Source organism: Thalassophryne amazonica, chromosome 4 (assembly GCF_902500255.1).
Source record: "Thalassophryne amazonica chromosome 4, fThaAma1.1, whole genome shotgun sequence".
Classification (NCBI taxonomy): Eukaryota; Metazoa; Chordata; class Actinopteri; order Batrachoidiformes; family Batrachoididae; genus Thalassophryne; species Thalassophryne amazonica.
The window spans coordinates 1,463,661-1,478,935 of record NC_047106.1 but is presented as its reverse complement, the minus strand read 5'-3'; the positions used below and the strand labels follow the sequence as shown (position 1 = coordinate 1,478,935).

General features: G+C 40.2%; 1 protein-coding gene across 3 annotated transcripts in view; it reads right to left on the bottom strand.

Moving 5' to 3' along the window:
* Nucleotides 1–15,275, bottom strand: part of LOC117509345 (diacylglycerol kinase delta-like) — a 275,606-nt gene that overhangs the window by 247,912 nt on the left and 12,419 nt on the right. For all 3 annotated transcript variants that reach the window (XM_034169013.1, XM_034169012.1, XM_034169014.1), the window contains exons 2-3: nt 6,199–6,309; nt 5,918–5,998 (exon numbers count right to left, since the gene is read on the bottom strand). In XM_034169013.1, the coding sequence (XP_034024904.1) occupies nt 5,918–5,998; nt 6,199–6,309 (192 nt within the window). The remainder of the gene's footprint in view (nt 1–5,917; nt 5,999–6,198; nt 6,310–15,275) is intronic.

Below are 15,275 nucleotides of genomic sequence, written 5' to 3'. Positions count from 1 at the left end.
TCAATAAATATACATTATAGTAAAAAAGTCACATGTTGTGTAAATTCCTGTAAATCCATTCAAAGCCACACAATGTTTTTTTCAAATGAAAAAGTCTAGATTAATTAAAAGGCACATAATCTTGTCTGAAATCCTGTTTGAGCAGCACAATGTTTATTTACCAGAAACAAAAAAAAATCTTACCATGTTTCTTAAGGGCACAAGATGCAGTGAGCTTTTCCTGTTTCTTTTATTGGTGTTCATGATGATGAAGCCAGCGAGAATTCCACGGATTTTTGTCCTCAATGAACTTTTTCACACCGTCTTTCTCGCCATCTTCCCTCTCTGACGTCACTCCATGACACAGACATGCCGCAAAATTCTACTTTTAAAAACTTGATGGCTCTTAAAATATGCGATCCCTTACCAAAAAGTAGTATATGCAAGTATGTTTCAAGTATACTTATAGTTTACTTTTTATATACTTATCAGTACTATTTTTTGGTAAGGGATGTCCACATGCTACATTTAGCCAGCTTGGAGCAGCCGCACAGCATCGCCGTAGCAACCAACACATCCTGCTGTACGACAGCTGTCGCAATAACCAGCCACGCTTTGAGTGAGGCATTTTTAATCTCTGCGTAATTTTGGGGCTTTGCGGACACAGATTTGTATCTGTCACATACAGATCAGTGTCTGCAGACTTATAAAACTTGCACAATGTCGTAAAAAAAAGAACGCTTTGTGATAGGCATTTTGAAAACTCAGTGATGATCACGATTACAGAGTAAAAGACTAACATCCCCCCGGTTGATATCCGCGGAATTTTCACAGCCCTGTAATGGATGTATTTCAACTTATGAGTAAATTACAAGAAACATGTGTCCACAATAGTATAACTTACCTACAACTTATGTCTCGTGTATGCGGAACATATGAGTCACACACCGACATACGTCAAAAATATTGTGCATGCGTATTAAGACGTATATCAGCGATCTTTAATGTGCTTTTAACTTACACAAAACTTACCCATAATTTATTAGATGTATGCCAGCATTTTTAATACAGTCGGCATACGCAGGCTAAGCACCAAATCACAACACGGTCATCTCAAGGTGCTTCACAAAAGCAGAGTCTAAAAGAACAGACCCAACTCAGTTGGGCAACCATGCATTCTGACAACCACAACAACGTAAAACATTAAAAGAAAGCAATACAAGAGAATTTGTTACAACTAAAAGCAATGAAAGTAAAATCGATAAAACTAACGATAAAATAAAATTAAACTAATTAAAACAAGGGTCTCATCACTGCATTTTGCAGACGATGTGGTCCTGTTGGCTTCATCGACCTCTCGATCTATTGGTCAATCTTTGTTCCTACTCTCACCTATGGTCATGAGGGTTGGGTCATGACCAAAAGAACTAGATCGCTGGTACAAGCAGCTGATATGGGTTTCCTCAGGTCTCCCACAGAGATAAGGTGAGAAGTTCAGTCATCCGTGGGGAGCTCGGAGTGGAGTCGCTGCTCCTTCACACTGAAAGGAGCCAGCTGAGGTGGTTCGGGCATCTGGTAAGGATGCCTCCTGGGCACTTACTTCCCTAGGGAGCTGTTCCAGGCATGTCCACCTGGGAGGAGACCCCGGGGAAGACCCAGGACTAGGTGGAGAGATTATATCTCCACACTGGCCTGGGAACACCTCTGAATCCCCAGCTAGAGGTGTATTTGAAATGGCATAAACAAAATAAAATGTGTTAAATACCAAGTGTTCCTATAAAATAAAACACCCCCTCAAAGGATCAATTGAAAACAAACTCGAAAAGATTCAGGAAAGTTTTGAATTATTTTATAGAAGTTTATACTCTCAACCACAAACTTCTAGTGAGTCCCAAATTGATAAATTTCTCGCATCTTTAAACTTACCAGAAATAACCGGGATACAAAATGATAAATTAATGCAGGCAATAACAATTAAAGAAATCCACTTACCAATTTCTAAACTTAAAATAGGGAAAACCCCTGGGCCTGATGGCTATACACCCGAGTGGTACAAGATCTTTAAAGAAGATTTATCCCCAATCCTACTTAAGACATTCAATTGGATTATGAAAAATGGCAAATTACCTCCATCATGGAAAGATACGGTAATCTCAGTCATTCCCAAGGAGGGGAAGGACAAACAAAATTGTGGCAGCTATAGACCAATCAGCGTACTAAATTTAGACTATAAATTATTCACCACAATAATGGCGCACAGACTTGAGATATACTTACCGGACCTGATCCATTTGGACCAATGTGGCTTTATCCAAGGAAGACAGACAGTAGACAACATAAGACGCTCGCTACAGGTCATAGAACAAGTAACCAAGGACAGGACACAGACATTATTCGTTGGACTTGATGCAGAGAAAGCCTTTGACTCGGTTAGATGGCTTTTTCTCTACAAAGTATTACAAAGGTTTGGCTTTCAAGAAAATTTCATCTCACTAATTCGATCCCTTTATGATGAGCCCAGGGCATGCATAAAAATCAATGGTGATCTGACTTTTTCATTTTAGAGAGAGGGACTAGGCAGGGGTGCCCAATTTCTCCCCTCCTCTTTGCTCTATATATTGAACCCCTTGGCCAAAAATTAAGACAGTCCAGTGGGATTAAAGGCATCACTGTGGGTGGAGAGGAACAAAAGGTCGCAATGTTTGCAGATGATGTTTGAGTTTTTCTGGGAGAGCCTGAAAAATCATTTGTGGAGTTAATATCTCTTTTGACTGATTTTGGAAAACTATCTGGCTAGACACAGGTGATGGCTCTGAACTATTCAGCATCTACATGCCTACGAGAAAGGTACCAATTTAACTGTGGGTCAGACTCATTAAAATATCTGGGTATAACCCTCACTAAGGACATTTCCATGCTGTCAAAGGCAAATTATGATCCACTTTCAGTGGCAATAAAATCAGACTTAAGTAGATGGAGTCTCGTCCCATTCCTTAATTTAAACTCAAGGATTATGGCTGTAAAAATGAATGTTGTCCCAAGATTACTCTATTTATTTAGAACTTTACCCGTTGAAGTAAACGAAGCGCAATTTAGTGAATGGGACAAATGGATCTCTCGTTTCATATGGCAGGGGAAGAAACCCAGAATCCGCCACTCAGTGCTACAATTAAGTAAAGAAAGTGGAGCAGCAATGCTCCCATGTTTACAATATTATTATTTTTCTTCAGAGATCATTCCTTTGCTGCAGTGGTGTTATCCGAACATGAAAGCCAAATGGAAAACAATAGAATTCAATTTATGTCCAGATTTCCCTCTACAAGCCACCATAGCTGACAAGAAATTGGCAGATAAATTAAAAGGGGAGGGATTATGGCTAGAACATACATTGAAAATATGGTACAAAGTACTTAGAAAATGAAAAATGGAAAATATGCTAAGAATCTGTAGATGGTGTGCATACGACACTGATTTCAAACCCAATTCAAATGATGGGAGATTCAAATTATGGATAAAAAATGGATTAACAACGTTTCTTTCTTTTACACAAAAGGAGATACTCTGCAGTTTCCAGTCATTACAAACAAACAATGGTTTGGAGGGGACTGATTTTTTCAGATTCCTACAAATGCGAAACTATTTTAACAAACACTGTAACATTGCAAAACTTGTACCTGAAGAATATGACTTTTTCCAAATCATTAGAGCGTCCTATGAAGGCTCCCTGAAAAAGCTATCTCCAAGATATATAATGCACTTCTAAGTACAAAAAATGACAATACCCTTCACATAAAGAAAAAGTGGGAAATTGAAGCAGGAGTAGCTATCTCTAATGAGTCCTGGGAAAAAAATCTGTAATTTCCAGTGGTCTTCCAGTAATTCATTAACATGAAGAGAGCACTGTTGGAAAAGTACAATAAGATTTTTTAGAACACCCCTCCAGAGCAAATATAAAAATTCAAACACTGAATGCTGGAGAAAATGCGGATGTCTAGAGGCAGATCATTTTCATATATTTTGGTCATGCCCAGTTTTAAGTCAATACTGGTCAGGAATTCGTAAAGCTCTAAAAGATGTTTTCAAGACTGAGATCAGTAATGATTTTGTAAGCATGTATTTTGGTTTGATTATGACTGTGGATGGAGGAGGGGATATAAAGCTGCTCCAGGCTCTACTAGCTGCCAGTAAAAAAATCAATAACAAGAAAGTGGTTAACTCCAACCCCTCCTACATTAGAAGACTGGATTAACATAGTTCTAGATATATTTAAATTGGAAAAACTGACATTCTCTCTAAGAACCCAGAAGGAAAAATTTTATAATATTTGGAAAAAATGGATCAGGTATATATCCCCCTTCAGAAGTGACTTTGTATAAGTCTGTGATCCTAACGATAATGAGGCTCTGTATCAACTTTCAGAAACTGCAATGTCTAGATAATTGTTTCTTCCCTCGAATTTGTAAATGATACCTGCAACTACCGGTTAAAGCCACCATGTTATTGTTGTTTTTTTTACTTACTTCTTTAATTTGTAATTCAAGAAAAGGACTCTTCTTGTGATGAAACAGATTGTATTGTCTAGTTGCAAGACAGCTCTGGCGCAGGGTAGGTATAGGTGGCGGCATGATCTGGTTCTGCGGAAGCTGGCAGAAGTCCTTGAAGCGCGGAGAATGGAAGCAGCCAAAGACCCTCCTTCTAAGACTCGGACGTTCATCAGCTTTGTTAGACAAGGGGCCGGAGCTCAGACCATCAGCCAGAGGGAAAGATCACTGCTAACACCTGGATGCAACTGGAACTTAAGGGCGGATCTTGATCGGCAGCTCAAGTTCCCCCCAGAGATTACCACCACCTCCCTGAGGCCAGACGTCATCCTGTGGTCCTCTGATGTCAAGACAGTGATCCTGGCAGAGATAAATGTCCCTTGGGAGGGAGGATTGGAGGCTGCCTGTGAAAGGAAGAGAGACAAATACATCGACCTGGTAGCCGAGTGCCGGGAAGCTGGATGGTCCACAACTATCTTCCCTGTGGAGGTTGGCTGCAGGGGGTTCATTGGAATATCCATCCAGCACCTCCTCAGGAAGATTGGAGTGTCTGGAACAAGGCTGAAGAGGGCATCTAGGGACCTGGCAGAAGAGGCGGAAAGAGCCAGCTTCTGGTTGTGGTTGCGTAGGAAGGACAGGTCGTGGGAGAAAGAGGGGTCCTAGGGGTGAATGCAGGGAGACGTCCCTGCCGTTGCTCCACCACCGTGAGATGTTCTGGGATTAATGGAGCGAAACATCAATGAAGGGTGGCTCCCGGCTGATGACCCTGCAGTTACCCTGTTGGCACCGGCGGAGGTGCATCAGGTGGAAACGCCGTGCAGGTAGAGCTTACCTGTGCTTCCATCTACTGTTTGCTTCCTATTCAATAAAAAGTAAATGGAAAAAAAAAGAAATACCAAGTGTTCCAATATTTTTGGAGTACTGTAAATCAAATGTGCAACAGCTATTATAATATTTATTTTTCCGTCTCATAAAAACACCATATATTTCACACGTTAAATTTCGGATTGTATCTCATGTGCAGCATCTGTCAGAAACAGAGTGAGTCAAGACTGGGCCTGTTCAGTCACCTCTGTGTCCAATCTCCTGTCCGGAAATCGATCAAGACACAATCTTCCACGCTATCGAGGAACTGTCACAATGACCACAACAATGATGCCTAACGTTCAAACACTGATGTCAACGTGCTGCCATGCAAGGTCCCACGTGCACACTGGGAGCAATTTGGGGATGGAGTACCTTGCTCAAGGTCAAGGTACTGGGTTAAAATTTCCCATTCAAATTTGATGCACTCTACCGTATATGTCTGATTGCAGTCCTAGTTATTATTATTATTATTATTATTATTGCCATAGAATTTGTTTCTCGAGGTTGAAAAGTGACAAGGATGATCTCACTGTGAAGCTGTTGTTGACATTCTTTGTGCTGGACTCAGCTACACTGGCTTCAGTCAGGTCAACTTCATCAAAGATTATGGACTGAAGAGAGACAAAGACAAAAGCAGGTCAGATTAAGAGGAATTCCACTGTGTCAATGACACACTGTCAAAATACTGAAAACCTATGAATAGTGCATTTTATTCTGTCCTGCAAAACACTGATCAATCCAACCAAGGATAGCATTTTGATTGTAAGCACGAGTTAAGATGTTTTTATCACCGAGTTCAGGCGTCACTGACCTTGGCAGTCTGGGCGTAGTACAGCGTCCGGCCTCGCAGTTTGAAGTAGCGTCTCTTCCAACGCTGGAAAGAACTAGTCTGTTTCAACAGGTTTCCCTCCTTCAGAACAGTCTGAAAAACATACACACATATACATATTTATATACACACACACACACACACACACACGAGGCTCATGCAAAAAAATATGCAACCTTATTTTGTCCCGCGGAAACAAATGAAGTGCGCCAGGTGTCATTTGGAGGAGATGTATAGAAAACTTTATTGAGCATGTGTGAATTTTTTTCTTGTCCACAGAGCACATCAGACACAAGCACCAAACTAAAGAGTGCAAATATGTACTGCTCCTCCGTTGGATTTTAACATGACGGAACGACTTGAGGTGAGGACTTTTGATGGAGGATTTGGGCATGCACTGCTGGGATAGGCTCCAATGCCCCCCCCCCCGTGACCCTTAAGTGGAGTAAGCAGCTATAGAAAATGGATGGATTTTGGCATGCAGAAAGCTCATTCAGACTTTCCTGGCCAAACACAACACTCCTGTGACGACTTGAGGTGGGGACTTTTGATGGAGGATTTGGGCATGCACTGCTGGGATAGGCACTGCTGGGAGCAACACATGCTGCCATCCAAGCAACATCTTTTTCAGGGACGTCCCTGCTTATTTCAGCAAGACAATGCCAAGCCACATTCTGCACGTGTTACAACAGCGTGGCTCCGTAGTAAAAGAGTGCGGGTACTAGACTGGCCTGCCTGCAGTCCAGACCTGTCGCCCAGTGAAAATATGTGGCGCATTATGAAGCGCAAAATACGACAACAGAGACCCCGGACTGTTGAACAACTGAAGTCGTACATCAAGCAAGAATGGGAAAGAATTCCACCTACAAAGCTTCAACAATTATGAGCCTTTCACACTGAATACTTCAGGCCAATCCGTCAATGCTTCCCAATCCGTCGGATGCGTTTCCAACGCATCATGATGTCAAGACGCTTCGCTTCGGAAGCGGCAAGGGGGCGGAGATTGCTATGTCACACTCTGGCTGTTTCAACCTGAAAAAAGTTCAGGGATCGCTTTCTTGAATTTGCGTCGCCTGAACTACAAAAAAGCTTTAAAAAACAGCAGTAGAACGATTCTCCCATCACCCTGCTGGGAGAAGTTTTTTTTTAGCTACTTTTCGGAGTGACGCCAACCGAGGGAGGACTGACGACTTGGTGGGATATCGATCGAACCGCGACAGCGGGCCGATCCTCACGGAGAAGCCGGCCTTCAGGCATCATTCCTGGGCAGAGCGAGGCAGGCAGCCGGGGTGATGGAGCAAACCCACTCAGTCTGAAATCTCCCACTTTTTGGATATATGCTGTTAAATAATATCTGTGCTAATTCTTTGTTTTATGTTAGCTATTAAGTATTTGTGTTATTTGTTTGGAAGTTCTGAGAAATATGTTAAGTTTTACTCTATCATAAGTTTTACTCTATCATCTGTCCAAGTTTCAGATACAGGGAGAGTTCCCCCTGTTGGTGAGAGCCAGTAACATTAGAAATATGAGACTAAACCACACCCATGTTAACACCCACAAGGTATAAAAAGTGTTGTATGACTCATTTTAGGGGCCTTTCACAAGATGGACACTGTCTGTGAGGGTCCCAGGCCTGGTTTCTAACGTGACCTTGAATAAACTCAAAATGAGGAATACAATGGTTTGGTAATTTTACATAATTTTTTTTAATTTTTTTTTACAGAATTTTACATAAAAAGAACCAGGTGGTAGACCAACTTGCATATCTGGGAATACAAATTGGGCGGAGACTCGATTTGATGGTTGAAATTAATTATGAACCATTAATTGAAGAAATAACACAAGCAATAAATAGATGGATGCCCTTGCCATTGTCTATAATTGGTAGAATAAATATCTTAAAAATGAGCATTTTGCCTAAAATACTGTACCTATTTCAAAATCTTCCTCTTTCCCCTCCCAAGGATTTTTTTCAGAAAATCGATAAATTATTCAGAGGTTTTATATGGGAAAATAACAGGGCTAGAATAAGACTGTCATTATTGCATTTACCTTTTGACAAGGGTGGTTTGAAAAGTCCAAACATGAGCTGGTATTATTGGGCTGCACAATTAAGGACAATTAAATTCTACTTTGAAAAAGGAAACGTCCCACAATGGACTGAAACGGAATCTGAAAATTTAAATCTACCCCTGTGCATGTACTTGTACTCAGATAAAGGGTCTAAAATAATCAAACAAACTGCTAATCCAATAGTTAGAAACATGATCCATGTGTGGTTCGAGGTGAAAAAATTCATGAAAGAGTTGGATACATTGTCTCAGTACAGTCCTATATGGGGAAACCAAAATTTAGCTCCAGGGAGGGTGGGTGCTGTATTTAAAACATGGGCATCCAAGGGACTGAGAAAAATTCAAGACATGTATCCACCCGACTCTGATAATATGATGTCATTCGAAGAACTTAAAAGTAAATAAAACATAATTAAGAAATATTTTTTTAAATATCTTCAACTTTAGTTGAGGATATTCTGGAGTTTTATTAGGACGAGTCAAAAGGGCCCTATAACCAAACCCCCAGTGTCAAATTTGGAAGAACTTATATCTAAGGACAGTGTAAGCAAAGGAGCAATATCTGAACTGTACAAATTGTGTACCAAATTTTGTGTACATTTTGTGTACAAAATGTCATATGCACAAAGAACCTCGGATGATAAACGGATAGTATGGAGTGAGGATTTGGGAATGCAGATTTTACCAGAAGAATGGAAATATATTTGTAATAAAACTCATACCCAGACAATCAACTCAAGGTTAAGATTATTACAATATAAATGGATAATGCGAACGTATATCACACCAGTTAAATTAAATAAATATGACAGTAATATCCCAGATTGGTGTATAAAATGTAGGGAAGAAAAGGGGACATTATTTCATTATATGTGGCAATGCCCAAAAATCAAAGCTTTTTGGGAAGAAGTTACAAAGGCAGTTGAAAAAATTATTAAAAAGATCTCTTGATGAATCCTTCCCTTTTTATTTTAGGTTCATATCCCATGGTTCACACATACCGGTATAACCCTAACGAAAGAATACTAATAGATTTGTGCCTTTTAAATGCAAAAAAAGTGATCGCATTATGCTGGAAAAAAATGAGTAAACCAAATGTTAAATGTTGGATTAGACAGATGTTACAAGTTCTACCTTTGGAAAAAATAACATTTATGCAGAAAGGGAAATCAGATTTGTTTCAGAAACTCTGGGGACAGTTTATTTCATTTGTGGAAGGATTGGATTTAGTGGAAGAAGAAAATTGAGCACTTAAATGTTGTAAACCTCCAATTGTGGCTTATATTGCTTTAAAATAGACTTTAAGAGTGCAAGGAATACAAAAACCTTTGGGCCTGTGTATTTTGTATGTGAGCTTTGTTCTGCGTGTCTTTTATGTGTGTGTGTGTGAGAGTGTGTGTGTGTGTGTGTGTGTGTGTGTGTGTGTGTGTGTGTGTGTGTGTGTGTGTGTGTGTGTGTGTGTGAGTGAGTGTCGGTTTGGCAGTGCCCTTTTTTTTTTCTACATTCAATCTCTGGTTAATTTTTATTTATTTAAATCTTGTTAATGTACGGTTCTAGTAATTCTGACGTTTGGTGAGTGTAGTCACCAGCGATTGATTTATCTGACATTGCGAGTTGGAACTGGGCTGTTCAACTGCTTTGTTTTTATATATATATATATATATATATATATATGCCTACCTGAAATGTATTGAAGTTGTATTGGAGTAAAATCTCAATAAAAAGTGTTTAAAAAAAAAAAAAGAACCAGGTAGAAATAACAATGCGAAGTCCCAGTTTGCCCAAGAGAGTTTAGTTCTGCAGCTTTATCGAAGTGAGAATAAAATAGAAATAAAACGTGACGTTTCTGCACTGCTGTGAAGGTTTAATGATCAGCTAACGTTAGCTTAGTTTTTTAGCACAGTTGATCTGAGTGAAAGCTTTAATTTGTAAATGGTTCAGTCTTTTTTATTTTTACCAAATAAAGCTACAGCTTTTTTCGGAGACCATAAATTTCTTTCTTTCTTTCGGGCATTTTTTCCATCGTTTTTCCGTTTTTGTTTATATATATATATATATATATATATATATATTGTTTATATATACACAACAAAAATATAAACGCAACACTTTTGGTTTTGCTCCCATTTTGTATGAGATGAACTCAAAGATCTAAACCTTTTTCCACATACACAATATCACCATTTCCCTCAAATATTGTTCACAAACCAGTCTAAATCTGTGATAGTGAGCACTTCTCCTTTGCTGAGATAATCCATCCCACCTCACAGGTGTGCCATATCAAGATGCCGATTAGACACCATGATTAGTGCACAGGTGTGCCTTACACTGCCCACAATAAAAGGCCACTCTGAAAGGTGCAGTTTTATCACACACCACAATGCCACAGATGTCACAAGATTTGAGGGAGCGTGCAATTGGCATGCTGACAGCAGGAATGTCAACCAGAGCTGTTGCTCGTGTATTGAATGTTCATTTCTCTACCATAAGTCGTCTCCAAAGGCGTTTCAGAGAATTTGGCAGTACATCCAACCAGCCTCACAACCGCAGACCAAGTGTAACCACACCAGCCCAGGACCTCCACATCCAGCATGTTCACCTCCAAGATCATCTGAGACCAGCCACTCGGACAGCTGCTGAAACAATCGGTTTGCATAACCAAAGAATTTCTGCACAAACTGTCAGAAACTGTCTCAGGGAAGCTCATCTGCATGCTCGTCGTCCTCATCGGGGTCTCGACCTGACTCCAGTTCGTTGTCGTAACCGACTTGAGTGGGCAAATGCTCACATTCGCTGGCGTTTGGCACGTTGGAGAGGTGTTCTCTTCATGGATGAATCCCGGTTCACACTGTCCAGGGCAGATGGCAGACAACGTGTGTGGCGTCGTGTGGGTGAGCGGTTTTCTGATGTCAATGTTGTGGATCGAGTGGCCCATGGTGGTGGTGGGGTTATGGTATGGGCAGGCGTCTGTTATGGACGAAGAACACAGGTGCATTTTATTGACGGCATTTTGAATGCACAGAGATACCGTGACGAGATCCTGAGGCCCATTGTTGTGCCATACATCCAAGAACATCACCTCATGTTGCAGCAGGATAATGCACCGCCCCATGTTGCAAGGATCTGTACACAATTCTTGGAGCTGAAAATGTCCCAGTTCTTACATGGCCGGCATACTCACTGGACATGTCACCCATTGAGCATGTTTGGGATCAATCAATCAATCAATCAATTTTTTTTTTATATAGCGCTAAATCACAACAAACAGTTGCCCCAAGGCGCTTTATATTGTAAGGCAAGGCCATACAATAATTATGTAAAACCCCAACGGTCAAAACGACCCCCTGTGAGCAAGCATTTGGCGACTGTGGGAAGGAAAAACTCCCTTTTTACAGGAGGAAACCTCCAGCAGAACCAGGCTCAGGGAGGGGCAGTCTTCTGCTGGGACTGGTTGGGGCTGAGGGAGAGAACCAGGAAAAAGACATGCTGTGGAGGGGAGCAGAGATCAATCACTAATGATTAAATGCAGAGTGGTGCATACAGAGCAAAAAGAGAAAGAAACACTCAGTGCATCATGGGAACCCCCCAGCAGTCTAAGTCTATAGCAGCATAACCAAGGGATGGTTCAGGGTCACCTGATCCAGCCCTAACTATAAGCTTTAGCAAAAAGGAAAGTTTTAAGCCTAATCTTAAAAGTAGAGAGGGTGTCTGTCTCCCTGATCTGAATTGGGAGCTGGTTCCACAGGAGAGGAGCCTGAAAGCTGAAGGCTCTGCCTCCCATTCTACTCTTACAAACTCTAGGAACTACAAGTAAGCCTGCAGTCTGACAGCGAAGCGCTCTATTGGGGTGATATGGTACTATGAGGTCCCTAAGATAAGATGGGACCTGATTATTCAAAACCTTATAAGTAAGAAGAAGAATTTTAAATTCTATTCTAGAATTAACAGGAAGCCAATGAAGAGAAGCCAATATGGGTGAAATATGCTCTCTCCTTCTAGTCCCTGTCAGTACTCTAGCTGCAGCATTTTGAATTAACTGAAGGCTTTTCAGGGAACTTTTACGACAACCTGATAATAATGAATTACAATAGTCCAGCCTAGAGGAAATAAATGCATGAATTAGTTTTTCAGCATCACTCTGAGACCTTTCTAATTTTAGAGATATTGTGCAAATGCAAAAAAGCAGTCCTACATATTTGTTTAATATGCGCATTTGAATGACATATCCTGATCAAAAATGACTCCAAGATTTCTCACAGTATTACTAGAGGTCAGGGTAATGCCATCCAGAGTAAGGATCTGGTTAGACACCATGTTTCTAAGATTTTTGGGGCCAAGTACAATAACTTCAGTTTTATCTGAGTTTAAAAGCAGGAAATTAGAGGTCATCCATGTCCTTATGTCTGTAAGACAATCCTGCAGTTTAGCTAATTGGTGTGTGTCCTCTGGCTTCATGGATAGATAAAGCTGGGTATCATCTGCGTAACAATGAAAATTTAAGCAATGCCGTCTAATAATACTGCCTAAGGGAAGCATGTATAAAGTGAATAAAATTGGTCCTAGCACAGAACCTTGTGGAACTCCATAATTAACCTTAGTCTGTGAAGAAGATTCCCCATTTACATGAACAAATTGTAATCTATTAGATAAATATGATTCAAACCACCGCAGCGCAGTGCCTTTAATACCTACGCCATGCTCTAATCTCTGTAATAAAATTTTATGGTCAACAGTATCAAAAGCAGCACTGAGGTCTAACAGGACAAGCACAGAGATGAGTCCACTGTCTGAGGCCATAAGAAGATCATTTGTAACCTTCACTAATGCCGTTTCTGTACTATGATGAATTCTAAACCCTGACTGAAACATCTTCAAATAGACCATTCCTCTGCAGATGAACAGTTAGCAGTTTTACAACTACCCTTTCAAGAATTTTTGAGAGAAAAGGAAGGTTGGAGATTGGCCTATAATTAGCTAAGATAGCTGGGTCAAGTGATGGCTTTTTAAGTAATGGTTTAATTACTGCCACCTTAAAAGCCTGTGGTACATAGCCAACTAATAAAGATAGACTGATCATATTTAAGATCGAAGCATTAATTAATGGTAGGGCTTCCTTGAGCAGCCTGGTAGGAATCGAGTCTAATAGACGTGTTGATGGTTTGGAGGAAGTAACTAATGAAAATAACTCAGACAGAACAATCGGAGAGAAAGAGTCTAACCAAATACCAGCATCACTGAAAGCAGCCAAAGAGAACGATATGTCTTTAGGATGGTTATGAGTAATTTTTTCTCTAATAGTTAAAATTTTATTAGCAAAGAAAGTCATGAAGTCATTACTAGTTAAAGTTAAAGGAATACTCAGCTCAATAGAGCTCTGACTCTTTGTCAGCCTGGCTACAGTGCTGAAAAGAAACCTGGGGTTGTTCTTATTTTCTTCAATTAGTGATGAGTAGTAAGATGTCCTAGCTTTACGGAGGGCTTTTTTATAGAGCAACAGACTCTTTTTCCAGGCTAAGTGAAGATCTTCTAAATTAGTGAGACGCCATTTCCTCTCCAACTTACGGATTATCTGCTTTAAGTTGCGAGTTTCTGAGTTATACCACGAAGTCAGGCACTTCTGATTTAAGGCTCTCTTTTTCAGAGGAGCTACAGCATCCAAAGTTGTCCTCAATGAGGATGTAAAACTACTGACGAGATAATCTATCTCACTCACAGAGTTTAGGTAGCTACTCTGCACTGTGTTGGTATATGGCATTGGAGAACATAAAGAAGGAATCATATCCTTAAACCTAGTTACAGCGCTTTCTGAAAGACTTCTACTGTAATGAAACTTATTCCCCGCTGCTGGGTAGTCCATCAGAGTAAATGTAAATGTTATTAAGAAATGATCAGACAGAAGGGGGTTTTCAGGGAATACTGTTAAGTCTTCAATTTCCATACCATAAGTCAGAACAAGATCTAAGGTATGATTAAAGTGGTGGGTGGACTCATTTACATTTTGAGCAAAATGCAGCAAAAAAGCAGTAAACGAAAGTTTTTCATGCTAGAAATAAAGTCTACACAACGTGGGCTTAATAAAAAGTGTGACCGACGCAATGAAGCACATTTGACACATTACTACATAAACTGAGTTAATCAAACTGAGTTGAACTGAAACGGGAGAAATGTGGGGTGAATGTAATTGCAAAGTTATTACAAACAACATCCTTATAAACTTACTTGTATGCTTTTGTCAGCCGATCAGTGCAGTGTGGGGGCGAACTACAGCTGGTGATGAACACATTTAAGCAGGGGTGTAAACAGCTCTCAGTTGAATGGAGTCAGAGCTCCATCTACTGGACAAACGGTGCAAGGACATTTTACATTGCAGACACAAACATTATTTCAGTAACTGTTCTGTTTATGAGAAATTATCGGGGTTCTATTGGCAAAATTTCAGCCGATAATGAGTACTTTGAAAATGGCTTATATCGGCCGACAATATTGGCCGGCCGATATATCGGTCGGGTTCTACATGAGACAGGCAGTTTTTTCCCCCCCACTAAGTTAGGGTGTCTTAATTCATTGAGTTAGAGGCATACCCCTTCGCCTTACCCCTTGTTTTAAAGGGATAGGCGTAGGGGTAGGGCCAAGGGGAATTGAGATTGGGCCTTAGTGTCCTCAGTTCCCAAACGCTTATTGAGTGTTGTTAGAAGAAAAGGTGATGTAACACAGTGGTAAACATACCACTGTCCCAGCTTTTTTGAAACGTGTTGCAGGCATCCATTTCAAAATGAGCAAATATTTGCACAAAAACAAAAAGTTTATCAGTTTGAACATTAAATATCTTGTCTTTGTTGTGCATTCAATTGAATATAGTTTGAAGAGGATTTAAAAATCATTGAATTCTGTTTTTATTTACATTATACACAGCGCCCCAACTTCACTGTTATTGGGGTTGTATGTATGTGTATTATATATATAAAGAAGTGATATAAATTCATGTGG